Source organism: Sorex araneus, chromosome 9 (assembly GCF_027595985.1).
Source record: "Sorex araneus isolate mSorAra2 chromosome 9, mSorAra2.pri, whole genome shotgun sequence".
Taxonomy (NCBI): domain Eukaryota; kingdom Metazoa; phylum Chordata; class Mammalia; order Eulipotyphla; family Soricidae; genus Sorex; species Sorex araneus.
Window position 1 is genome coordinate 28,074,119 of NC_073310.1, and position 25,576 is coordinate 28,099,694.

The following is a 25,576-nucleotide window of genomic DNA, read 5'->3' on the forward strand; positions in this document are numbered from 1 at the left end:
TCCTGAGCTCAACTCAGAATGATCCCTGAGTAACAGACCCAGGGGTAAGTCCTGAGCACTACCGGGTGTATCTCCCCCTCGTCCCCCATCCCACCCCTAAAAAACCAGAGAGACAGAGAGAAGTCCCACTTAACTAGGGTTTGCATTTGATAGGAAAACTTGTTTTTCGGAGTGGGAGATAAAGTACAACAGGTATAGCGCTTGCCTTGCATGATGCTGACCCAGTTTTGATCCCTAGCATCCCATATGGTCCCCTGCCAGGAGTGATCCCTGAGCACCGAGCCAGAAGTAAGCCCTTGAATTTTACCAGGGGTGTCTCAAAACATAACAAAATTTACATATCTATATCTATACATTTATATTTATAAATTTGCATTTACATATATTAAAGAGAAAGGTTTTATATTTATTAAGATTTTATTTTAGAAAAATGCATATTATTTTAAATGTTATTATTCTTCAACTGCCATCCAGTAGTATAACAGTTTAAAACACAATCTGGGTCCGGCCTATAGCTCATTGGTGGGGCATATGCCTCACTGGTATGAGAGCTCTGGGTTTAATTCCTGATCTCACAGATCACATACAAAAAAATACTTATATCACAAAAATTGATATACTAAGTGAACATAAGTTATAATCTGTTAAAGAAGTGTTTTGTGGGGGGCCGGATCGATAGCACATCGGGTAGGGCGTTTGTCTTGCACGCGGCCGACCCGGGTTCGATCCCTGGCATCCCATATGGTCCCCCAAGCACCGCCAGGAGTAATTCCTGAGTGCAAAGCCAGGAGTAACCCCTGAGCATCGCTGGGTGTGACCCAAAAAGCAAAAAAAAAAAAAAAAAAAAAGAGTTTTGTGGGCTGGAGAGATAGTTCAGTGGACTCATGCAATAATCTTTGTATGTGGGAGGACCCATTTGATCTCCAGCACCAGCACCAGGTGTCTCCTTATGTACTACTATGTGAGCAGTGTGCCAGGAGTAACCTTTGAATCCCCAAAGTCCAGCAACAGTAGAAAATATTTTCTGTTTCTAAATTAAAAGTCCTTGGGCTGGAGTGATAGTACAGCGGATAGGGCATTTGCCTTGCACTCGGCCGACCCAGGTTTGATTCCCAGCATCCCATATGGTCCCCTGAGCATCACCAGTGGTGATTTGGAGTGACCCCTGTGCATCGCCAGGTGTGACCCCCCAAAAAAATTAATTAAAAGTCCTTTTCGTGAATATGAGAATAAAATGCAGTTACAACTGAGCAAGTTGAACAGTTTTCTAAACACTAGGAAATATTATGATTTTATTTTCATGTTGAGAATGTCTATGTTTAAAGAGAGATTTGTGATTGGAATTGTTTTGTACATGTGTGAAGTATAAGGTCATACAGGTTGAGAATTACTAGTAAGTAAGACATGAAAACTAGTGAGTGAAATCCAATCATGAACAACTTTGTAACTTTTTTTTTTCCTTTTGGGTCACACCCAGCGATCTCAGGGGGACCATATGGGATGCTGGGGATCAAACGTGGGTCGGCCATGTGCAAGGCAAATGCAAAGGCAAATACTTTTGCCTCTGCACTCAGTAATCACTCCTGGCAGTGCTTGGGGAACCATATGGGATGCTGGGAATCGAACTGGGTCACCGTGTGCAAGGCAAATGCCCTGCCCTCTGTACTTTCTGTACTATCGGTCCAGCCCCAACAACTTTAACTTTGTGACTCAATGGTGGTTCAATTAAAAAAAAATACAGAAAGTAAGACTAGTTCTTCAATAGTACTGGTTTTTGCTTGTTTGTACTTTCTATTGTGGTCTTTCTTACTGCCAAGAGATAATGTTCGTTATTAGTTAATTTGTATTTCTTCAGACAAACTACCTTCTTTCCTTCCTTCCTTTTTGAGACACAACCAGTGGTTCTCAGAGCTTATGCCTGGCTCTGTGCTCAGGAACCAGGTTGAGGTTTGGATGACCATATGGGGTGCCAGGGATCAAACTTGGGTCAGCTGCGTGCAGTACCCTACCCTCTGTATGATTGCTCCAGCCTACTCAGTTATCTTTTAATGACCGCCTTTTAGATTTTTTTTTTTTAAGTTTTTTGACCATGCCGAGAGTATCCCGCCCACACAGCAGAGCCTGGCAAGCTACTCGTGGCATATTGGATATGCCAAAAACAGTAATAAGTCTCACAATGGAGACGTTACTGGTGCCCACTCGAGCAAATTGATGAGCAACAGGATGACAGTGCTACAGTGCTACCTGATGGCAGTGCTTGGGGCTTACCCCTGGCTCTGTACTTCAGGTATCACTCCTGATCAGGCTCAGGAATACTAGAAATTGAAATTGGATAGGCTATGTGCAAGTCATGTGCTCTATCTACTGTACAGTCTCTCTGGCACCTACTTTAATTTGTTTAAAGCAAGTTATTCCCCTCTCCTCTTTATTAAAATCAGTGTATAACCTGATCAAAACCATTTCCCCTCCCCCCACTGAAGACACTATCAGCAGTATTCAAGGTCTGTTCCTGACTGTGCTCAGGAGTGACTCCTGGCAGTGTTCCGGGGAACATTTGTAGTATCTGAGATCTGACAGTTAATATTTAACACGGATAAATATTTAGCCTGTCAGGCTATATGATATGTATTTTTAATGTATATGTAATAACTAGAGACATGCTATGTTATATGAGTGATAATATAACTTTTGGTGTTTGAAATCTTTTTTTTTAATTTAATGTAGGAGTACTGCTATTATTCTGCCATTGATTAAGCTAGATTGAATTGGGCATGAATTCCACTGTTGTTTGAAATCTTATACTTAAAATTCTCAATCTTAAGAATTGAGAATTTTGGGGCTGGAGAGATAGCACAGCGGGTAGGGCGTTTGCCTTGCACTCGGCCGACCCGGGTTCAAATCCCAGCATCCCATATGGTCCTCTGAGCGCGGCCAGGGGTAATTCCTGAGTGCAGAGCCAGGAGTAACCCCTGTGCATCGCCAGGTGTGACACAAAAAAGCAAAAATAAATAAATAAATAAATAAATAAAAATTTAAAAAAAAAAAAAAAGAATTGAGAATTTTATACAGATTCAGGTGCCCTTATTAACCAAAGTCCCAATCTTCTCATAATGCTTTTACAGATTTAATATGTTATCTGTGACATTGTGACTTTCTGTCTTGCTAATGGTAATGACAAAGGGGATATCCTTAAAACCCTTGCTGATCGAGTTTTCTATGACTACTTTTTAAAAAAACAACCACCAGTAACTATTACTGGTGGTTGATTTTTATGGCAGTTAGTTGTGTAATCTCCTGTTGGCTAGGGAAAGCCCTGGCAGCATTCCCTCACTGCCTGCGTTCAGTGGTCTTAGGCCGCTCCCCCACTGGGTGGCCAATGCCATGGGCAGAAGAAGGAGGAGGAAATGAGGCCACCAGGCTGGCTGGTGATTAGTTGCCGTTTATCCCGTTCTCCCCATGCGCCTGTTCCAGTCTCATTAAGCTCCGCATTCTAACCTCACACTGCCCCTCATTCCCATCTCCTCCTGTCTCTCCCGCTCATCTCTCCACACTCCCTCTCTCGTCTCTCCATGCGCCTGCTCCTGCATTCTTCCCCTACATTCTTCTCCTTCTGTCCCCCTTCCTAGTCTCTCTGCGCTCATCTTGCTGCCCTGCTCTCTCTCCCATCTCTCTCACCAACTCCCCAGTTTTGGGGCTAGACACCACACCCCATCTGGTAGCAGGTAGCACAATCAACATATCAAAAGTCCTTCCTGATTGCCCATCAGGCTCTAGGGAGGGAAATATCACCTATGGGTGTTTCTCCTCTCCTTAGTCCAATAACTTAATTAACCTCATAATTAATATCTTAATTCTACTTTTTTAAAAAAATTATTTAGTTTGCTTTTTAGGGTCATACCCAGTGATGCTCAGGGGTTGCTCCTTGCTCTGCACTCAGGAATTACTCCTTGCAGTGTTGGGGTACCATATGGGATGCTGGGGATTGAATCTGGGTCTGCCCTGTGCAAGGCAGATGCCCTACCTGCTCTATTATTGCTTCAGCCCCAGTTCTACTTCTTAATATTAGTTATTTTGTATGGACACAGTAAGAGATACATTGAGCTTGTAGGGTGGCTCTCCTGGGGACATCTCGCTATAGATCTCAGACTACAGTGCTCAGGCCAGATTAACTTTTCGTAACCCTAGCAGGGTCCTATCTAGTTGTACTTTTTGGATTATGACTAAATGTGTCCATGACCATGCTCTTAACTTACAGTTAAGTATTATGGCACTTTGTCCTGGCCCATTTTGATGCCACAGTAGCTCATAGCTTGCCCCGGGTCCATCCAATCCCTCATTGGGACCCTGCTTTTGGGGTGCTAGGAAGTAAGGGCAGCTGAGGCTTAAGTCGAGAGAACAGATTCCCAGGAGTGAATGTCATTGGGAGTCAGTTAACTCCCAAGTTACAAAAGCATAGCATTAACTGTCTTCCTATGTCTATATAAAAAGGACATTGCTGTGAATTAACTAAGCAAAGGATTTAAGGAGAAGAGAAAAAAAATATTTACAAGTTAACAGAGTCTGATTAGGAGATAAAGGTGAAATAGTTGGAGAAGAAGAGCACAAAGAAGTTACAAGTAAACATAGAGGAAACACTGTGGCAAGGCAGGAAGGACAAACCAGTGCTATCCTATAATTAGTAAGTGAAGCGATAAATTGTTTCCCTTGAGAAGCTCTACTAATTTGAGTAGAAATCAGAATTATGAAGTCTGTCATTACTATCCCAAACTATATGCCTGGATAAGGTTTTGTGGTTTGCTGATGTGAAGGTATGTTCGTTTTTTTCCCTGATACCTACTTTATAAGTAGGGATTTAAAATGCTATACATGTAATTCAGGAATAAACTTTAATAATGTACTTTAACCATGGATCAACTTTCAAATGATTTGACTTACTATTGAAATCAAATAATAATATTAATAATTTGTTCTAAAATGTTTAATGATGTAATAACTGTTCATACTTACCCTGAAATAAATAAACATAAAAGGCCAACATTGTCATCCCTTTGGGAGAAGTATCAATACCAGTCCCACTACCAGTGTGACTTTCCTTTTACCATTGTCCTCCAGTTTTCTTCCCACTGCCCAAGCCTGCCCTCTTGGTTGGCACAAAATAATTTATTTTATTTTGCTTATTATGAAATGGAAGTGGAGTTAGGAAAACGTAGTTTGATACAAGAAAGTTTGTGAAAATTGTTACTCAATCTAGTTTTTAACTATACTTCCTGTGCCATCAATTGGATGCTTTTCAGTAGTTTCTTTTTCTACTGGCAGTTGCTATCCATATAATATATTCATCTAATATATAGTCAGTATTATTGAAATGACTTTAACATAATATGAAAGAATCGTATTGAACATTCTCTTAATACTTGGTTTGTGTCTATTACTATAAAAGATAGCAATGGTTGGGGCTAGAAGGATAGTACAGCTGGTAAGGCGTATGCCACATTGATCCCTGGAATTGATCCCTGACACTTCATATAGTCCTCTGAGCACTTTAGGAGTAATTCCTGAGTGTAGACCAGGAGTAACCCTTAAGCATCGCCAGGTGTAGGCAAAAAAACAAAAATTAAAAAAGGACAGCATTGGTGAACTCAAAAGAGTGTTTCCTTTCCCTACGCTGATTCCCAATTAAGATCTGCCTTCCCTTTTAAAATTTACTTTAAAATTTACATTTACTGGAAACGTAAAATTGTTATCTTTAAAATTTGATTCTGTGAGTGAATGAGATAAAATAGTTTAGAGTAATTTTGTGTATTTAATTTGGACCTTCAACATTAATTTTGAGAATTTGAGACTGGTATTTATTTTTTTAATATTGCTCGTAGTCTTTTAAATTACACAAAATGAATACAAGAATTTTTAGGAAAATGATTTGCTTTCTTGTAATAACTTCTACTTAGTTGTTTTGCTGGTTGAAGGAAATGGGATTTCTAGAATACCCATATTCATCAACTTTTTAGTATCCTTTTGGTGAAGATAAGTGGAAAAACCTTTTTTTTTTTTTTCCTTTCTAGACCAGAGGAAGAGTCTTCATCATCCTCCAGTGATGAAGATGAGGATGATAGGAAACAGATTGACGAGTTATTAGGAAAAGTTGTGTGTGTAGATTATGTTAGTTTGGATAAAAAGAAAGCACTCTGGTTTCCTGCATTGGTGAGTACCTTAAATATTAAGGAACATTAATTTTCACCTACATAAATTCATGAAGAAAGCAGTTGATATGTTGCTAGTGGTATCTGTCAGTACACAGTGAGACAAATCATTTTAACATTATTCAGATCACTATAAGATTGGTCTGTGGCTTCAGTTCTATCCTCCGAACATGAGACCGGTGTTTAAGACTTAAGAGAGAAGAGTGTTTTGCCTTTGAATACAAAAAAAAGCACTTAAGAAAGACAAAGTCATGATTATTGTAGAGGCTAGACCTATGGAAGTTATTTTATTGCTCTGTTCTGGTAGAAAGTTTGTAATGCAAAGTCTGAATATCTTGAAATCCCATGCAAGAGAAAAACAGAATTTTTCTTTTCCATTGTGTCTACAAATTCTGCCGTTCTCTTTTAGTAAAATTGTTTTGTCTTGTTTTGTTGTATGCCTTGTGGTGTTTGGTTTGGTGTTCTGGAGTTGTTCTCAGAATTCCTGTAGGGAGGGGAATCATTTGGTGCCAATGATTGGGCCTTGGTATCAGCATGCAAATAAGTGTTTCAGCCCTCTGAGCAGGAACACATAATATCTTGTTGTTCCCTCACTTCATATTTTTTTATTCCTTGTACTTAATTCAGTGTTTTACACAGAGGTAGTGCCCAATAAATTAAATAAATTTAATTATAATGAAAATGAATGAAACAATTTGTTTCAATCATCATCATCATCATCCCGTTGATCGTCGAATTTCTCGAGCAGTCTCAGGAATTCAGAGGGCTGGAGCAATAGCACAGTGGTAGGGCGCTTGCCTTGCACACAGCTGACCTGGGTTCGATTCCTCTGCCCCTCTCAGAGAGCCCGGCAAGCTGCCGAGAGTATCTTGCCCGAACAATAGAGCCTGGCAAGCTACCCATGGCATATTTGATATGCCAAAAACAGAATTAATTTGTTTCAATAGCCATGAATATTTTATGGTGTCTTTGTTCTTCCACATTATCCACAACCAACATTTTATACCTAGTAGTAAGTGCAAGGTTTGTACTAAGAACTTCAAAAGAATTTGGAGATTTATGAATTAGTGTTTTGCAAACACTGGAACAATTTCAGGTTTTGGGTCACACCTGGCAATGCTCAATGGTTGCTCCTGACTCTAGCACTCACGAATTACTCCTGGAAGTGCTCATAGACCATTGAGATGCTAGAGGTTGAACTCAGGTTAGCCATATGCAAGGGCTTATTAGTTGAATTGTCTCTCTACTCACCCACCTTTTCCCCCCCTGACAAGGTAGCAAAACAAATTTGGGAACATCGGTGTTTGTATAATTTGAAGGGCTACATAAATTGTCAGGTTTTTGGTTAGCAGTAAGTTGAATACTTTAGTGTCAGGTTATGTGATAAATTTTTTCACTGCATAACACTGAGATTAATCTTAAGAGCATATCCCAAGGAATGGCCCCATGGCCCCTGCTTGGATGTCACACCCCTTTAAAAACAAAGTCCACTAATACTATTTATAAGAATTTCTGTTGTGGGTTGAAGAAATGGTACAACCAGAAGGACGCTTGCCTTGAATGTGGCCAACCCAGATTTGATCCCTGGTATCCACTCTGGTCCCCAGAACACCACCACAAGAATTCATGAGTGCAGAGCCAGGAGTAACCCCTGAGCATTGCTGGGTATGGTGTAAAAACAAAAACCAAGAAATTACTTTGAAAGTATGTTTTTTAAAAGTTTTATGTCTTATTCCACAAGACAACCATTAAATTTCTTAGTTTTTCAGAACTCATATGTCCTCACCATACTAGTTTCGTTAATGATGAGAAAACTATTAAAAAATTTCTGATAATTGGGGCTGGAGCGATATAGTACAGTGGGTAGGGTGGCCTATCCGGGTTCTATTTCCAGTATCCCATATGGTCCCCTGAGCACCGCCAGGAGTGATTCCTGAGTGCAGAGCCAGGAGTCAGCCCTGAGCATTGGCGGGTATGACCCAAAAAGCTAAAAAAAAAAAATCTTTTTCTGATAATCACATATTTACATGATTACTATTTTGTTAGTTTAAACAAATCTTTGAATTATTGATATGATGTAGTCTCTCCGCATCCCAAATTACGATTTTTAGACAACTCTAAATGTATTTTGTGAAAAGTATGAAATTGAGTGCCAGAAAGATGTTTCAGTGGAGTTGGTGCATGCTTTGCGTGTAGTTGAGGCCTGGGTTCAGTTATTGCCACCACCTTTTCTCTTGAGCAGCATCAGTAGTGACCCTGAGCTCAGAGACAGAAGCAGCTCCTGAGCAGTACTGCCAGCCGTGGCACAAAAACAAAATTTTAAAAAAGCAACTATGCAGTTGGGTTTTGAATCACGTAATCTTGACATAATCATGTAATAATAATTTGTTTCTATTCTACAAGCTAGCTTTATAAGCTGAATAAATTTTAGGTAAAACTTTTGTCAACAAAGGAAAATTGAAGTTATGTAAATAGCTACCTTGCTGTTGAATATTCACTCTGGCTAGACACTGTGCTGTAGCTACTTCGTAGCAAAAGTAGTATTTAATTTAAATTGAGACTAAAAATTAGTGCTCTTTACTCCCCTTTTTTTTTAATGTGTGTGTGAGAGGAATCACACCCAGCATTGCTCAGGGCTCACTCTTGGCAGCTCTGTACTTAGGAATTATTCCTGGCGGTACTTGGGGACCAAGTACCATGTCATGCCAGGGATCAAACCTGGGTTGGCCACAAGTAAGACAAATGCCCTACTCACTGTACTATCACTCCAGCCCTCTTTACTCCCATTTTAAGAGATTTTAGCTTTTATAATTCACACAGCTTCATTTTTAATTCCTCCACCATTTTTTTTTTTTTTTTGCTTTTCGGGTCACACCCAGCGATGCTCAGGGGTTACTCCTGGCTTTGCACTCAGGAATTATTCCTGGCGGTGCTTGGGGGACCATATGGGATGCCGGGGATCGAACCTGGGTCGGCCGCGTGCAAGGCGAACGCCCTACCCGCTGTGCTATCGCTCCGGCCCCTCCTCCACCATTTCTTTCTAAACAAGCTTGAAATGTTGTTTGTTAGTATCTTTCTTGTAGTGGCTCTGTGTGTGTGTGTGTGTGTATTTTTATAAAAGGTATAAATAAAAATGTATTTCTTTATAATACTATTCAAACTGAGAGTGTACATTTTATAAAGAAATTTTGATACACGTTAAAGTATATATTTAAATGTAAATATTAAAGAGAACCCTATTTCTGTCATTTTAGGAAATGCTTTGGCTAGTGTTTCTTGCCTAATCCCAGTCACTCTTGGTCAGGATATAGTACAGCATTTCTTAACCAGGGGCAATATGGACCTCTTGTGTTCTCTGGGTATTCCCAGAGATCACAGGTGGAAATGGTGTAAATGGAACATGGAACAAGGTTGGAGTGCAGCCAGTCAGGGAGGAGGAGTGGGCCACAAAGCAAAGTCAGAGGTAGGCCATGGTTGGAAAGGAGTTGAGAAACACTGATGTATACAGTCTGTTAAGGTGCTTTTTCATCCAATTCTACTTTTATTGTAAGTTTTTGTTTCTGAGTAGAATGTGAACCACAATTTCAATATATTCATAACTCTACTACTGCTTACGGTGCTGGAGCGATAGCACAGCGGGTAGGGCGTTTGCCTTGCATGCGGCCAACCTGGGTTTGATTCCTCCGCCCCTCTTGGGGTAGCCTGGCAAGCTACCTGTGGCATATTCAGTATGCCAAAAACAGTAACAGTAAGTCTCACAATAGAGACGTTACTGGTGCCCGCTCGAGCAAATCAATGAGCAATGGGATGTCACAGTGACAGTGACTACTGCTTACAACAGTGCTGAAAAGTAGTGTGCATAATCCAGAGAGCTTGGAAGAACATAGGATATAAATTTAAAATTCCTTGTGCATATGGGTCGTGGAGATAGCTTAGAGGACTGGAGCACATGCCTTGCATGCACAAATTCCTAATTTCAGTCACCAGTGCTGCATGACCAACCAAACACTGTCAGGTGTAGCGACCAGGCCCAAATAGCACTGTATCACCAGGCCTAATCAACAAACCGTCAGTCCCAAGCTACTGGGACTAATATCATTTGGAGTGCATCAACCCCCAAGCACTGCTGGGAAGGGAGCTGTCCCAGCATTATGTTGTGTGTCATTTCCTCGTCCCCTCCCCCTGCATTCTCTTGTATATTTCTGTGTAATTTTACTTCTTTATCTACAAACCAACATTAGTTTTGAAACTTTAATTTGAAACTAATTTTTAAAGAATTTAAAGAGCAGATACATAACTTTTAAAACTTGCTTCAAGTTGTAATAATTTAATGCTTTTCTTTAAAGGTGGTTTGTCCTGATTGTAGTGACGAAATTGCTGTCAAAAAAGACAATATTCTTGTTCGTTCTTTCAAAGATGGCAAATTGTGAGTATAAATCACGTGGTATGGAAGATAAGCTGTTTTTCCAAATCAGGATGTTAGGTGGTGGTTTTTTTTTTTTTTTTAATTTCAGTGACCTTAGACGTTTAGACTCTTTTTTTATATACAAGTTTTAAAGTATGATCATTTTTTATATCATGAAGGATGTAGTCTTCTGCTATAGTATTTATACAGAATTGTGTGACCAGATGAGGTTATATTGAACCTTATTGGGCAATTATATTAAAAGAATAACATTGTAAGGTTTGGTCTTTAGATTTTCCAATTCTGAAAGTGATTTTTAAAGTATTTGGGCCAGACAGCACAATAGGCAGAAATGAATGCTTTGCCTGTAAATGGTCAATGTTTAATCCCTGGCACTATACACTTCCCTGAGCACTGGGAGTGATCCCTGGGCATCAAGCTGGGAATACCCTCTGATTGAACATGGTGGAGTGTGGCCTAAACACTAAACCTAAGTAAAGCCAAACAAATGAGCAGTTTAAAAGAAGGGAATAGGGGCTGGAGCAGTAGCACAGCGGGTAGGGCACTTGCCTTGCACGCGGCTGACCCGGGTTCGATTCCCAGTATCCCATATGGTTTCCCGAGCACTGCCAGGAGTAATTCCTGAGTGCATGAGCCAGGAGTAACCCCCGTGCATCGCCGGGTGTGACACAACCCCCCCTCAAAGAAAAAAAAGGGTGGGAGTAGAGAACTTGCCTAGCAAGCTCTGCTTGCTGAGTTAAATTCCCAGCACTGCTTAGTCCCCAGCAACACTAGATATGACTTTGGTGCCACCAGGCACTTGCCTAGCCCTAGCAGTATTGCAATTTGGGGCAGAATTTCAAGTTATCTGTCCCATACTGGTTGGGTCAAGAATCACAGTATTCTTGAACTCCTCCATTCAGTCCTACTTAAGCAGGAGAGTCTGAGGGGGTTATGGGGGAACAGGGCTGGAGAGAGTTCAACAGGTCAGAGTGCATACTTTGCATGTAGAAGGCCTGGGTTCATTCCCCAGCACCGCATGTTTCTCTGAGCACTGCTAGATGTGACCTGAAAACAAAAATAGCCCTGCAAAACAAAATAATAGAAAGCTCAAACAAAATTGAGCTATTGACAATTTTAGAATTGAAACTATATATTGGTATATGATAGCATGAAATTAATATTTTTTAATGTATCTTAATTTTGTCTGAGATATGCTTCAGTGTAATCTTGTCTGGGTGGGAGGAGGTAGGTAGGCATACAGTAGAAACAGGATTGTCTTTTTTTTGGTGTGGGGGGAAGCCAGGGGTTAGTCCTGGCTCTGCACTCAGAAATTACTCCTGGCAGTGCTTGGGGGACCATATGGTATGCCAGGAATTGAGCCCCTGGTTGGCCTCGTGCAAGGCAAAAGCCCTACCTGCTGTACTATTGCTCCAGCTTCAGTGATTGTTTTTAATGAATATTGTGTTTGGATTCTTGGTAGTTTGTTGCACAAATCTATCTACTTACATATATTTAAAAGTTGGGTTCTTCCCAAACTTTAGTAACCAAATTTAAAAGGTATCTGTCAAGATGGCAAGCTGGGGCTAAGTTGTGGGGGTAGAAGAGGAAATCTGGACACTGGTAGAGGGAAGCTGACACCAGTGGTTGGATTGGTGATGGAACATCGTATGTCAAAAACCCAACTATGAATAGCGTTGTAATTCATGGTGCTTTAATATAATCAAAATTTTAGAGAGAAAAACACTAAAGTTGGGTCCTTTGATCCAAAACTAATGTAGAAAAGCTAAATGTTGGTTAGTATAGAATAGGAACTATATGTGATATATATGATAGCACCTCTCCTGCTTGCTTGGATCTGACCCCCTCCTCATGATTGGAGAATTGCATGGAAGACAAATTGCATAATAAAATTTGTTTTATAATGAATTTGCATAGGACCTCATTTTTAAAAATTGAGAAACATTTAAATTTTGGGTTGTTTTTTTTTTTTTTGGCCCATGTCTGGTCATGTTTAAGGAATATTTCTGGCAGGAATCAGGGTAGTATATGGAGTGTTGCGGACTGAATCCAGGTTAGCTGCATGCAAGACAAGCACCCTAATGCACTGGACAATCTCTCTGGTCGAAACATTTTAATTTTAAATTGGTGGTGGGGGTGAAAAGATAACTCAGGGGGTAAGGCAATTGTCTTGCTATGGCTTATTCCAATTTAATTTTGAATCCTGCATGCAGGTGCCCTGAGCACTATTAGTGATTACTCCTGAGCATAGATCAGAAAGAACTGCTGTGTAGCACTAGGTGTGGCCCAAAACTTTGTTTTAAGTTGTTTGGTTTTTTTGCTTTTGTTTTTGTTTTTAAAACTACGACATTTTCTTCATTGTCTAATGTAGTGCTTTCTTTTTTGTTTTGTTTTGCTTTGGGGCCACGTCCAGCAGTGATTTGGGCTTACTTCTAGCTCTTTAGCTAGGGATCACTCGTGGTAGACATAGGGAACCATATGGCGTGTTGGGGGTTGAACCCAGTTGGCTGTGTGCAAGGCAAACACCCTACTTGCTGTCCTATATCTTTGAACCAATATACTAATGATTGTTGATTATCCCAAGATAATGGCAAATTTTTATTGTATGAAATCATTTTTTTATTGATTGATATATTCTCCCTACCCAGTCATTATTTCAGGTTTGGTTTTTTGTTTGTTTTCACGTTAGCAGGGATTCTTTGATTTTTTGATAATCACCTTGTAGTTTGTAATACATATGTCAAAGAGGGATCCTCTTGCAGATGATAATTTTAATATCCTGCCTAGCTTATTTTGGGGGTCTTGAAATCCTGTGTGCATTTTCTTTTTTTACAATTACAAGTATTCCCATATTCTCATTATCTTTCTCTGTGTGTTGTTGTATTTTGTACTTCTAATTAAGCTCTCCTGTTAATTTTCATGTTTTTTTTCTCTAAAATTAAAAACATGTAGTACTTCAGTACCAAGAAAAGATGTCCATGAAATTACTAGTGATACTGCACCAAAACCTGATGCTATATTAAAACAAGGTAAGAATGATTTTGGAATTGTTGTCAACTTTGAAACTATTTGTCCTTTTAATCTTCTTTAAAAACCTCCTTCTCCCTCTCCCTCACCCACCTTCTTCCCCTCTCACCATCTCCCCTCCCCTCATGGGCCTAGAATTCTAACCTGGGCCTCCTACATGTTTTTCTTCCAAGAACCACCTCCTCTTTTTTAAAAAATTCCCATTCCCTCCCTTTGTCAATGGTTATGGTGGTGATGGTGAAGCTGCAGCTTCTACTGCAGAGACAGTGATTAAGGATTAAATAAACAAACCTGGCTTTAGTACTCACTTTTTTACATTATGCTCTTGTGCTCACTGAAGTTTGAAATTCAGGTTGCTGTGCTTGCACTTGGCCTCAGTGCACATCAAGGTTTGCATTGCTTTTGTTGTTGTTTTTGTTGTTTTGGTTTGTATTGCTTTGATTATACAGTGCTTGTACATATACTTACAAGATACAACACTCTTGAGTAGGGCACCAAAAACTATAGCTGTGTGTATTGGGGGTTGCTTTTATGTCCACACATTTACTTACTGAGGTGTCATGTTTCCTGGTGATGGTGCTCACATTTTTCAGTGGTTCTCACTGAGCTTTGCACCCCTTTCCTTGAGGTGCTTAAACATTTCCGAATGTGGTGTGTCCAGACTTTACTTGTTTTGCTAGGGATACAGCAGAAATGCCAAGTTCAAGGAGCTGAGCTGTCAGGATTGCACTTAGTGCATGTGGAGAAACTAGGAATAATTTTACCTTGCAACCATATGATTTCCAGGCAGGCATTCTAAGCCACTGCACCATTAATTTCTCCAGGTCCTTAGAATGGTTCTAAAAATGAAATGTCAGGCCAGAGCAGTAGTACAGTGAGTGGGTAGGGCACTTGTCTTGCACTTGGCCCACTTGGGTTAAATCCCGGGTATACTATGTGGTCCCTTGAGTATTACCAGGAGTAATTCTTAAATGCAGAGCCAGGAGTAATCCATCAGCATTGCCAGGTATGGCCCCAAGCCCTTCCCTCTGCCCCTACAGAAACAAAAAACCTCATTTTTATTCTTTAAGATATTTTTTTTATTAGTTTATTTTTAATTAGAGAGTCATCGTGAGGGTACAGTTACTGATCCATACATCTTTGTGCTCATGTTTCCCCCATACAAAGTTCGATAACCCATCCCTTCACCAGTGCCCATTCTCCACCACCAGTAAACCCAACATCCCTCCCCCCCTCCCCAGTCCCGTCTCCCCCCACCCCACCCTGCCACTATGGCAGGGAATTCCCCTTTGTTCTCTCTCTCTGATTAGGTGTTGTGGCTTGCAATAAAGGTGTTGAGTGGCCATTGTGTTCAGTCTCTAGTGTGTATTCGGCCTGCATCACCCTTCCCCCACATGACCTCCTACCACATCAAAATAACTTTTTAAGGTTGTGCCGGTGCTGGCTCTCTGAGGTTACACAGGGCTGGCTCTCTGAGGTTACTCAGGTGCTGGTTCTCTGAGGTTGTGCCGGTGCTGGCTCTCTGAGGTTACACAGGTGCTGGCTCTCTGAGGTTACACAGGGCTGGCTCTCTGAGGTTACACAGTGCTGGCTCTCTGAGGTTACTCAGGTGCTGGCTCTCGGAGGTTGCACAGGTGCTGGCTCTCTGAGGTTACACAGGGCTGGCTCTCTGAGGTTACACAGTGCTGGCTCTCTGAGGTTACACAGGGCTGGCTCTCTGAGGTTACACAGTGCTGGCTCTCTGAGGTTACACAGGGCTGGCTCTCTGAGGTTACACAGGGCTGGCTCTCGGAGGTTGCACAGGTGCTGGCTCTCTGAGGTTACTCTGGTGCTGGCTCTCTGAGGTTACACAGGGCTGGCTCTCTGAGGTTACACAGGGCTGGCTCTCGGAGGTTGCACAGGTGCTGGCTCTCTGAGGTTACTCTGGTGCTGGCTCTCGGAGGTTGCACAGGTGCTGGCTCTCTGAGGTTACTCTGGTGCTGGCTCTCGGAGGTTGCACAGGTGCTGGCTCTCTGAGGTTACTAAGGTGCTAGATCTCCGAGGTTGCACAGGTGCTGGCTCTCTGAGGTTACTAAAGTGCTGGATCTCTGAGGTTACACAGTGCTGGCTCTCTGAAAGAAAAGGTTGCGCGGCCACACTAGCGGCCGCGCAGCTCGGATCTGTCCCAGTCCCGAATCCTGGAGCCATGTTAGTTGCTGCTTAGTGGCGCCGGGGTTCCATCCGGAGAAGGTGTGCAGGCGGCACCTCCTCCCTCCGGCCCCCCTTGTTGCTGGCCCCGATTCGGGTCTGGAGCATTGTCTGGGCTGTGTTGCTCACCAGAATGCCTGCCGCTTCTCTGTGGATTGTGGCATCAAGATCTCTTTTTTTTTTTTAATTTTATTTTATTAAATCACCGTGTGGAAGATTACATTGCTTTCAGGCTTAGGTCTCAGTTATACAATGCTGAAACAGCCATGCCTTCACCAGTGCCCATATACCACCACCAAAAAAAAAAAAAACCCACACAGTACACCTCCCATCCCGTTCCCCCACCCCCTACCTTGTAACTGATAAGTTTCATTTTACATTCTGTTTACTTTGGTTACATTCAATATTTCAACACAAACCTCACTATTGTTGTTAGGAGTACCCCACTAGATTCAGACCTACTGTGAAGACAAATAAGGTCGCGAGGCCGCAGTAGCGGCCACGTGGTTTTGAATTTCTGTACTTTAACAAGAAGTCCAGGGAGATTTCTTCCAGATATTAGATAATTGCAGGCTTGAAAACCCAATCTGTGGTCGTCTTAATATGGCGGACACCGCGCCCTTCATCCCCGGAGAGAAAGAGGGGAGAGAGAGAGAAATACCTTTCCCCTCCTGGGCGGGCACGGGGCCGAGGCTTAGTTCTCAGGCTGGAGACATTCTGCGAGGAGTTGCCCACGCCGAAAGAGGTTTTGCTGGGTCTGGATTCACGCTTGTGCAGCTGCGGAGAGGCCGCACATGCGTGCGGCCCCCGGGATCACATCTCGGTGGTCTCTTTAAGATATTTTATTTTTTTTATTTTATTTTATTTTATTTTTTTTTTGCTTTTTGGGTCACACCCAGCGATGCTCAGGGGTTACTCCTGGCTTTGCACTCAGGAATTGCTCCTGGCAGTGCTTGGGGGACCATATGGGATGCCGGGGATCGAACCCGGGTTGGCCGCGTGCAAGGCAAACGCCCTACCCGCTGTGCTATCGCTCCGGCCCCTCTTTAAGATATTTTAAAGTTATGTTTTCTATGTTATTTGTGCTTTGTAAATTCATGGTTTTTTTTTTGGGGGGGTCACACCCAGTGATGCACAGGGGTTACTCCTTGTTCATACACTCAGGAATTACTCCTGGTGGTGCTCAGGAGACCAAGTGGGAAGCTGGGAATCGAACCTGGATCAGCCGCATCCTAGGCAAATGCTCTGCCCTCTGTGCTATCGCTCCAGCCCCAATTCATGTGCTTTTAATCATAGCTTTTATTAGTTTTGTAATTAGAATATAAGAAGTTTATCATCAGCTATTACTATAGTCTGATTTTGACCTAATAAATATTGCTTCATAAGAATGAAAATTGGTATCAGAGTGATTTTTTAATGGATTTTTTTTCATTGATTTTCAGTATTAGGTAATTTCAGAGGCTTAGCTTCACAAATACTTTTATTTGATTCTTATGATTCTTATCACTCCAACCACCAGAGTTCCAGTGCTATGCCACCACTAAAAACGACTTTTTTTTTTGCTTTTTGGGTCACACCCGTCGATGCACAGGGGTTACTCCTGGCTTTGCACTCAGGAGTTACTCCTGGTGGTGCTCAGGGGACCATATGGGATGCAAGGCAAATGCCCTACCCGCTGTGCTATTGCTACAGCCCCTAAAAACGACCCTTCTTATTCCTACACATTTCCCTTTAATCTCTTACAACCAAGACCTGCTTTTTTAAATTTTTACAGGCTTGTTTTCTTTTTTGTTATTCATATTCCACATATGAATGAAACCATCCAATAACTGTCTTTCAGTTCCTTATTTATTCTACTTAAAATTCTCACCTTAATTTTAATCGTTTTGTTTTTGTTTTGGGGCCATGACCAGTGGTCCTCCGGGCTTTACTCTTGGCTCTGTGCTCAGGGATCAATCTTTGCATGGCTTGGGGGACTACATGTGATGCCAGGGATCTAATCCCATTTGGGTACATGCAAGGCAAGCACCCTACCTGCAGTACTATCTTTCTGGTCCTGCCCTATTGATTTAAAAAGAAAAATACTGCTTATTATCTGTGGGAGGCTGAGTTGGGTAACATTTGGCAGTACTCAAAAGCTACTCCTGGCTCTATGCTCAGGGGTCATTTCCTGTTGGTGATCATACATGGTGCTGGGTATCAAGCCAGGGTCAGCTGTGTGTTAAGTTAATCACCTTAACCTCTGTCCATCTAGCCTGTTTCATTGATTTTACACCTGTTAGCACAGTTTCTTTTCTTTTTTAATAACAGTGTTCTATTGCATCTGCATACCCAACTTGCTTCTCTTCTCTTCTCTTCTCTTCTCTTCTCTTCTCTTCTCTTCTCTTCTCTTCTCTTCTCTCCTCTCCTCTCCTCTCCTCTCCTCTCCTCTCCTCTCCTCTCCCCTCCCCTCCCCTCCCCTCCCCTCCCCTCCCCTCCCCTCCCCTCCCCTCCCCTCCCCACAGATACGTTGGATTGTATGGAGTTTGCATTTTTTTTTAATAATTTAATTGAGAGTAGGTATTCTAAAGTGTAAGGAGAGAGACATGGGTATAAAGTGGTAACTTGTGTTTTTCTTTTTCAGGCATTCATCTCATAATAAGCCATTTTTTTCCCCCAAGTGTCTTTGGGCCATCCATATGTCTTCTTAGGGCAAATGTGTATTTGTATCTTTTGCCCATTTTTTAAAATATTAGTTTGCATGTTTTTTAATTGGGGAGTTATGTGAGTTCTCTATATTTTATGTTTCAGTCTCTTGTGAAGACATGTACAATATGTTCCTTTTTAAATTAATTTCTTAAATTAAATATCATGATATAAACTGTTACAAAGTTGTCCATGATTGGGTTTCAATCATACCAACATGTACACAGGGACAAGTCCAACACTTGTCCCTGTGTACATTTCCCACAACCAATGTCCCCAATTTTTCTCCTTCTGTCCACATCCCCACCCTAGTCTGCCTGTACCCCAGACACTTTTTTTTCTCTCTCTCTATTCCCTTTTGGTAATTATGGTTTGTTGTACAGGTACTGCAAGGCTGTCATGTATAACCCTTTACCTACTTTCAGCACTCAGTTCTTGTCCAGAGTGATCATTTCCAACTGTCATTGTCATAGTGGTCCCTTATCTGTCCTAACTACTCTCTCCCCTTTCCCTCTACTTGTTACAGGCTCCTAGCTGTGGGTCAGTCCTCCTGGCCCTCATTTCCATGAGTAATAATCTCATATTGTGTTTTTTTATATGCCACAAATAAGACAGCCATTTTCTGTATGTCCCTCTCCTGCCTCATATCACTCAGCATAGTACTCTCCACGTCCATCCATTTCTAAGCAAATTTCATGACTTCATTTTTCCTAACAGCTGCATAATATTCCATTATGTTGGTGTATCATATTTTCTTTATCCAGTTGTCTGTTCTTGGGCACTCAGGTTGTTGCCAGATTCTTGCTAGATATATGTATAATATCTTCTGCAGTTGCTAGATTATCTTTTTTTTTTTTTTTTGGTAGTAATTTCTTTTAGGGTGGTCCTTGTGCATACTTGAGTGTTTTAAGGTTATTCCATGTGGTACTCAGGGAACCACATAGTGCCAGGGACTAAACCCAGGGCAAGTACATGCAAAAAATTTAGTCCTTATGTAATTTTTTGCTTTAATATGAAAGTCTGTATTTGGGAGGTGTTTTAGTCCCCACCTGCTTGTGTTAACAAGCTACTACTGACCTTGGCTCAGGGGTCACTTTTGATGATACTTAACGTGATAATGTGTGGTGCTTGGGATGGAACTGGTGTTGGCTGGATGCAAGACAAGCACATTCCCCCTTGTACTATCTCCCCACCCTTGTATTGAAGACTTTATTTAAGTTTTGAGTTTGTGTTAAAGAGTGATCAAATTTCAGTTGCATATGGTATAGCTGTTTTCCTAACACCACGCGCTGAAAAGGCATTCCTTTGTTTTATAGTTTGGGCTCCTTTTTATAATAGATTAGATGTTGTATATATGTGAACTGATCTGAATTCTATACTATTCCATTGATCTATATTGTTTTTTCACCCTTCCATTCCTATACTGGTTAAATTGGCAATGCATTTTAATATAGTTGGAGGTTAGGAGTATAATGCCTCCATTTTCTTGTGCTTTTTTTTTTCTCATCAGAATCTTTCATGATTTCATATAAATTTCAGAGTTGTTCAAGATGTCATTGCAATTATGATATAAATTGCATCTAGTCTGTAGATTACTGTAGGTAATTTATATCAATCTACAGACTAGATGCAATTTATATCATAATTGCAATGGTCTCTTGGGCCATTAATATTGTTTGTTCATCCAAACCATAAACATAAAAACTAAGTAAAACAAAAGAGGTTGTAGCAATAATATAGTATGTAGAGTATTTTGCCTTGCACACGGCTGACCTGGGTTCGATCCCTGGCACATATGATCCCTTGAGCACAGAGCCAGGAGTAAGCTCTGAGCACCACTGGGTGTGACCCCAAAAACATGAGCACAATGTTTTTCTTTCATTTTTTTTTAAACCCTGTGATGCCAGGGATCAGGCTCAGGTCTTGCCTTACATAGAAATTATGTATTTTAGGGCCAGGGAGATGATACAGTGGGTTGGGAACCTGCTTTCCCTGTGCCTGACCTGGGTTCAATCTCTGTCACCAAATACAGTTCTCTGAGCCCTGCCAGGAATCCTCCCTGAGTACAGAGCTAGGAACAAGTCCTGAGCACAGCTGGGTGTGACCCCAAAGCCCAAATAAATACTTAAAAACAATTTTTTTTAAGTGTGAACTATCCCATTGAGTCACATCCCTGACTGTTTTTTTTAATGTATGTATGTTTATTATGTATGTTTATGTACAGATTGTTTATATACAGATATAAACATAAGAAGATAATATATGTAATAGACATATATGTCAATTAGCCATGAAAATAGGAACTTTAAATGTTAAAAATAATGAAGAATATTAGGAAATATACATACAAATAGAGAAATAAGGTTTGATATACTATGTTTTCTACTGTCATACTTCAGCTTCTCCCAGAATCGATGGCAAACAGATGGCTTTATTATAAATCTATAGATGAAGAAAGCTACAGGCAATAGACGAGTGGGAATATCACTATGGTACTCTTTGTGGAGGCAAGGAAAGACCAAGGCTGTTTTTCAGATTACATTTAATATTTTGCAAGGCTTGCATACATAAATACATTTAGTCCTGAGACATGTTATATGCAAAATATTAGATGCTAATCAACTTTAAAAACTTTTTTTATTTTATAAAGTAGTTCACAATTTTTGATTACATTTAATATTCAACCACCAGTCCTACCACCTTTGCACCTTCCCACCACTATATTTCAGATGTTTCCATCCCGATTCCCAACCCCTGAAAGCAGAACAGAAATAATGTATTTTGTATTGTTTTTTATGCAGAACCACTGAAAATGCTACAAAATAGTTTCCTTAGGGGAAAGAGTTTGAAGATTGTTGTATTTCATTAAGCCCTTCTTTAAGAGATCACTAAAATGTTGTTAAAGGTTGAAACTTGTGTGCTTTTATATGTATATGTATATATATAAAATCTAAAAAAGAAATATTTCCCTCTAGGATTGGTTGCCTCCTACTTTGAACCCCATCAAATGTGTGATACTGTTGGAGTATGGGTAGAGCACTGTGGTATGAAGTGTCCCACGACTGCATTTGTGGCCATTCGGTCTAGGAATAGGTTCACTCATGGGTGAGGCTCAGTCAACCATGTGGAGAGCAGCCATGAGCATGGTGGTAGTTGAGTTCTGGAGGTTTTCGGCTGCTGGGGCTGGGTCCCTTGGAGTGAGGAGGGATCTCTCCCGCCCCGCTCTGGGGCTCCCCAAGTGAAACAGCCTGACACAGGGGGTGGCATGGTTATGGTGAGTGTCATGCTCCCTCCCAGAAGAGAAGGACATGCCATATGGATGTTGGCTGATGATGTGATTACCTGGCGCCAACCAGAGGTGGCTTATGGACGTGACTGCTGAGTTACCAGAGACAGGAATATAGGGGGAGGATCTTCATTCCGGCCCCTTTGAACCCAGAGTTCTCAGTCACAAAGTCTTGCATACCTGGGTTTTCTGGGGGTTCACTCGTGGGTGAAACTTGGCCCGAGAGTGTGGAGAGCAGCTGTGAGCATGGTGGCAGTTGACTTTTGGAAGTTTTTGTCTGCTGGGGCTGGGTCCCGTGGCGCGGGGAGTGGTCTCAGCTGTCCCCCTCCGGGCGCCCTGAATTGTAAATATGTTTCTTTGGTGTTTATCATTGTAAGCAATTTTGTATTTTCTTTTTATCAAGTTCAACAGTTTGTATATAGTCTGGTTAGAAGTAAAGCATTTATGATTTAGACTTTATTTCAAAATATTTTAACATGAAAGTTTGTTTAGCTAACTTTAATTCTTTGACATTTATTCAGGTTTAACTATAAATGTAGAGAACATATAATAGATTTTCAGGTATTGTGTATCTATTACAGTGATTCTGTTCTCTGTAACAGTTTATTTTTTAAAGTAGTTCACAATTTTTGATTACATTTAATATTCAAACACCAATCCTACCACCATTACACTGTTTAACAATCATTTGTTAGATAAAGGACTGAAGATTACTTTCTTAAAATTGTTTTTAGGGCTTGGAGCTAGTAATACAGCAGATAGAGTGCTTCCCTTGCCTGCAGCTGACCTGGGTTAGATCCCTGGCACCCCATAGAATTTCCCCAAGCCACCAGTAATGATCCCTGAGTACAGAGCCAGGAGTAAGCTCTGAGCACTGCTGGGTGTTAAGTGGACCCCCAAAAAAACAAAAAAAAACATTTTTATTAGACAAGTGTAAATTATTTTTAGAAGAGGTAAACTTAACTACTGTTTTATGTGAGGTTTAAAAGTGTAAATAAAAAATAAAGTGTAAATCACCTACCAGTAATTTGTATTTAATCTGCAAAACATTTGCCCAGTGCTTTAATAATGATAGAATTAAGTGAATCGTTCCATTAAAAAACAACTGTTAGGGAGATAAGCTATAGAGCACATGTCTTAGGACCCTGAATTCAATCCCCAGAATCAAGTGTTGCCTGTACCACTGACTTCCAGCACCACCAGTATAACTCCCACCCTGGCAGTCATCAAACACTGCCAGGCTTGATACGAGTGGCTACACAAATAACTGGTCCAGCACCACTGGCTACACAGAGCCAAGTTCTGTCAGGAATGACCTCTAAGACAACAAAAAAGGATAGTAGAGCATATTATCAAATACCTCAAAAATGTTGGCAGTCTGGACACAGCAATACTTTGTTTTATTATTTTGATTAATATTTTTTAACAAAACAGTTGTTTGAAAATTTTCAGTTCACATAGCTTTTGTTCTTTTTTCTAGCCTTTGATCAGGCACTTGAATTTCACAAAAGTAAAACTATTCCTGCTAACTGGAAGACTGAACTGAAAGAAGATAGTTCAAGCAGTGAAGCAGAGGAAGAGGAGGAAGAGGAAGATGATGAAAAAGAAAAGGAGGATAATAGTGAAGAAGAGGTAAGTAGAAACAGATGATGCCTTTTAAAATAAAAATTACAATAAATAGCGGTACTCCTACATTAAAATAAAATAAAAACTACATTTGAATTTCTGATTTTTTGAGGATCAGGATTTGGCATAGTCTCTGATCATTTAAATATTTTTAGTATTAGATATATTGTGTTATAAAATTGTATTATGATGTTCACCATAATCATCTGGTTTGCTTGCTTGTCTTAAAAATACTGTCTTGGAGCTGGAGAGATTGTTAAATGGGTAAGGCATTTGCCTAGCATGCAGCTGACCCAGGTTTGATATTTTGGGCAATACCAGTATTGCTCAAAGACTCTTCTTGGTACTGTGGTCAGGAGTGACCTCTGGTTATGCTCTGGTGACCGTAGGTGGTGCCAGAGATTCAAACTGGGGTCATCTGTCTGCCATGTAAGTGCTTTGCCTCCTGTATTTGGTCTAGAGAAAGATGCTTCAAAAGACTGGAGTATATACTTTGCAGATGGGATGCCTGAGGTCATCTGGGTATTGCCAGGAAAACCCTCTCCCTGACCAGACCATGAGTAGCTCCTGAGCATCCCCTGTTATGTCCCCCAAACAAAACAAATATAGTCTTGTGAAATTAAAAACCTAAAATTAAGATTTTAATGGAAGGACTTAGTGTGCTCTTGTTATATTGTAATGATTAAAAGTAGGTACCGGCCTAGAGTCAGGGAGAGAGAAAACTCTATGGGCTGGACTGCATCCTTTACATGCAGGAGGCCCAGGTTTGAAACCCAATACTGTATGGAACCCCACGTGCCAACAGGGATGACCCCTTCTACGCCAAGCATTGAGCCATGAGTGACCTCTGAATACCATCAGGAGTGTCTCTAAAACATAAACAAACAGAATAAGAAATACCTGCCTTATATAACAAAACTTTGCTTTCACATGCTTTCTACCATTGTATAAAGCATTACTGCTACATCATGCAAAGTTTGCATCTTCATATTTTATAAAATTCTGAAAGAGTATAAAATTCTATCTTCTTGTAATTTTAAAGGAATAATTGAGACATAAGTGAAGATGAAAGCCTTTTAATTTGAATGAAAGTCTTTAATTCAAATTTATGATGTAAGTGAATAGATCTAATTAGATCATAAAGAAGAAACCTGTGAATTTTGTGTATGTATATGGCGGGGAAGGCCACACTCAGAGATACTCAGGTGTATCTCCTAATACCTGGCTCCTCCAATAGTATTCACTCCAGGCAGTGCTCAGGAGACCATATAGGATGCCATATAGAGATTGAACATATGGAATTGAATCCACATTGGCTGTGTGCCCATTGTATGGTTGCTCTGGCCTCACCTGTGAAACTTTATGGGTGAAGGAGTTGAAGTTTGGGGGCCAGTGAGATAGTACAACAGGTAGAATGCTCAGATATGACCCAGAAAGCTCCCCCACCAAAAAAAAAACCAAAAAACTAAAGAAATCATATATTAAGCCATAGGGACATTCAGAATATTCTCTAGAAAATAGATTTCCTTAGACGTATCTAACATAACAAAACCCAGCATTGTGTATTGTGTTTAAACTGAGAAATAGGCAATTAGCATAAGCAATATAATTGTGATTTATTTCCTTTCCAAGTAGCATGCTTAATAATTTATCAACATGAGGTTTGATTTTTAACTTAGCTTTATTTTCGTCTAGTGATTTTTGAAATAAGGGGCCAGGGGCTAGGAGATAGCTTGGGTTGGTGAGCACAGGATTACATATCTGAGGTCTTGAGTTTGATCCCTGATACCACATAGCCAGCTGAGCACCATTGGTTATGGCCCCTATAACCAATAGATATGAAAAATGAAAGGAAAAATCTCATTGGTATTAGGCACATAAGTTCTAAAAGTTATGTTTAGGTTTATTTAGAAGACCAGTTGAGAAGTATGCTCCTCTTGCTATTAGAAATACATGTGTCAGCTAGAGTAACTGAAAATATGTGTTTTAGATTACTTTTTCTATAGTTACTCCTAATCATGTGCTATAATGCACACTCTGTTTATTTTTTCTTTATTTTATTCAGCACCTAGCATATTACCTTATATTTACAGGTGCTCATTAAATGCTTGTTGAATGGATGATAGTTCCTTTATCTTA

General features: G+C 40.6%; 1 protein-coding gene across 4 annotated transcripts in view; it reads left to right on the forward strand.

Moving 5' to 3' along the window:
• Nucleotides 1-25,576, forward strand: part of ARID4B (AT-rich interaction domain 4B) — a 143,220-nt gene that overhangs the window by 68,124 nt on the left and 49,520 nt on the right. For all 4 annotated transcript variants that reach the window (XM_055146801.1, XM_055146803.1, XM_055146804.1 and 1 more), the window contains exons 8-11: nt 6,063-6,201; nt 10,547-10,626; nt 13,579-13,655; nt 23,292-23,443. In XM_055146801.1, the coding sequence (XP_055002776.1) occupies nt 6,063-6,201; nt 10,547-10,626; nt 13,579-13,655; nt 23,292-23,443 (448 nt within the window). The remainder of the gene's footprint in view (nt 1-6,062; nt 6,202-10,546; nt 10,627-13,578; nt 13,656-23,291; nt 23,444-25,576) is intronic.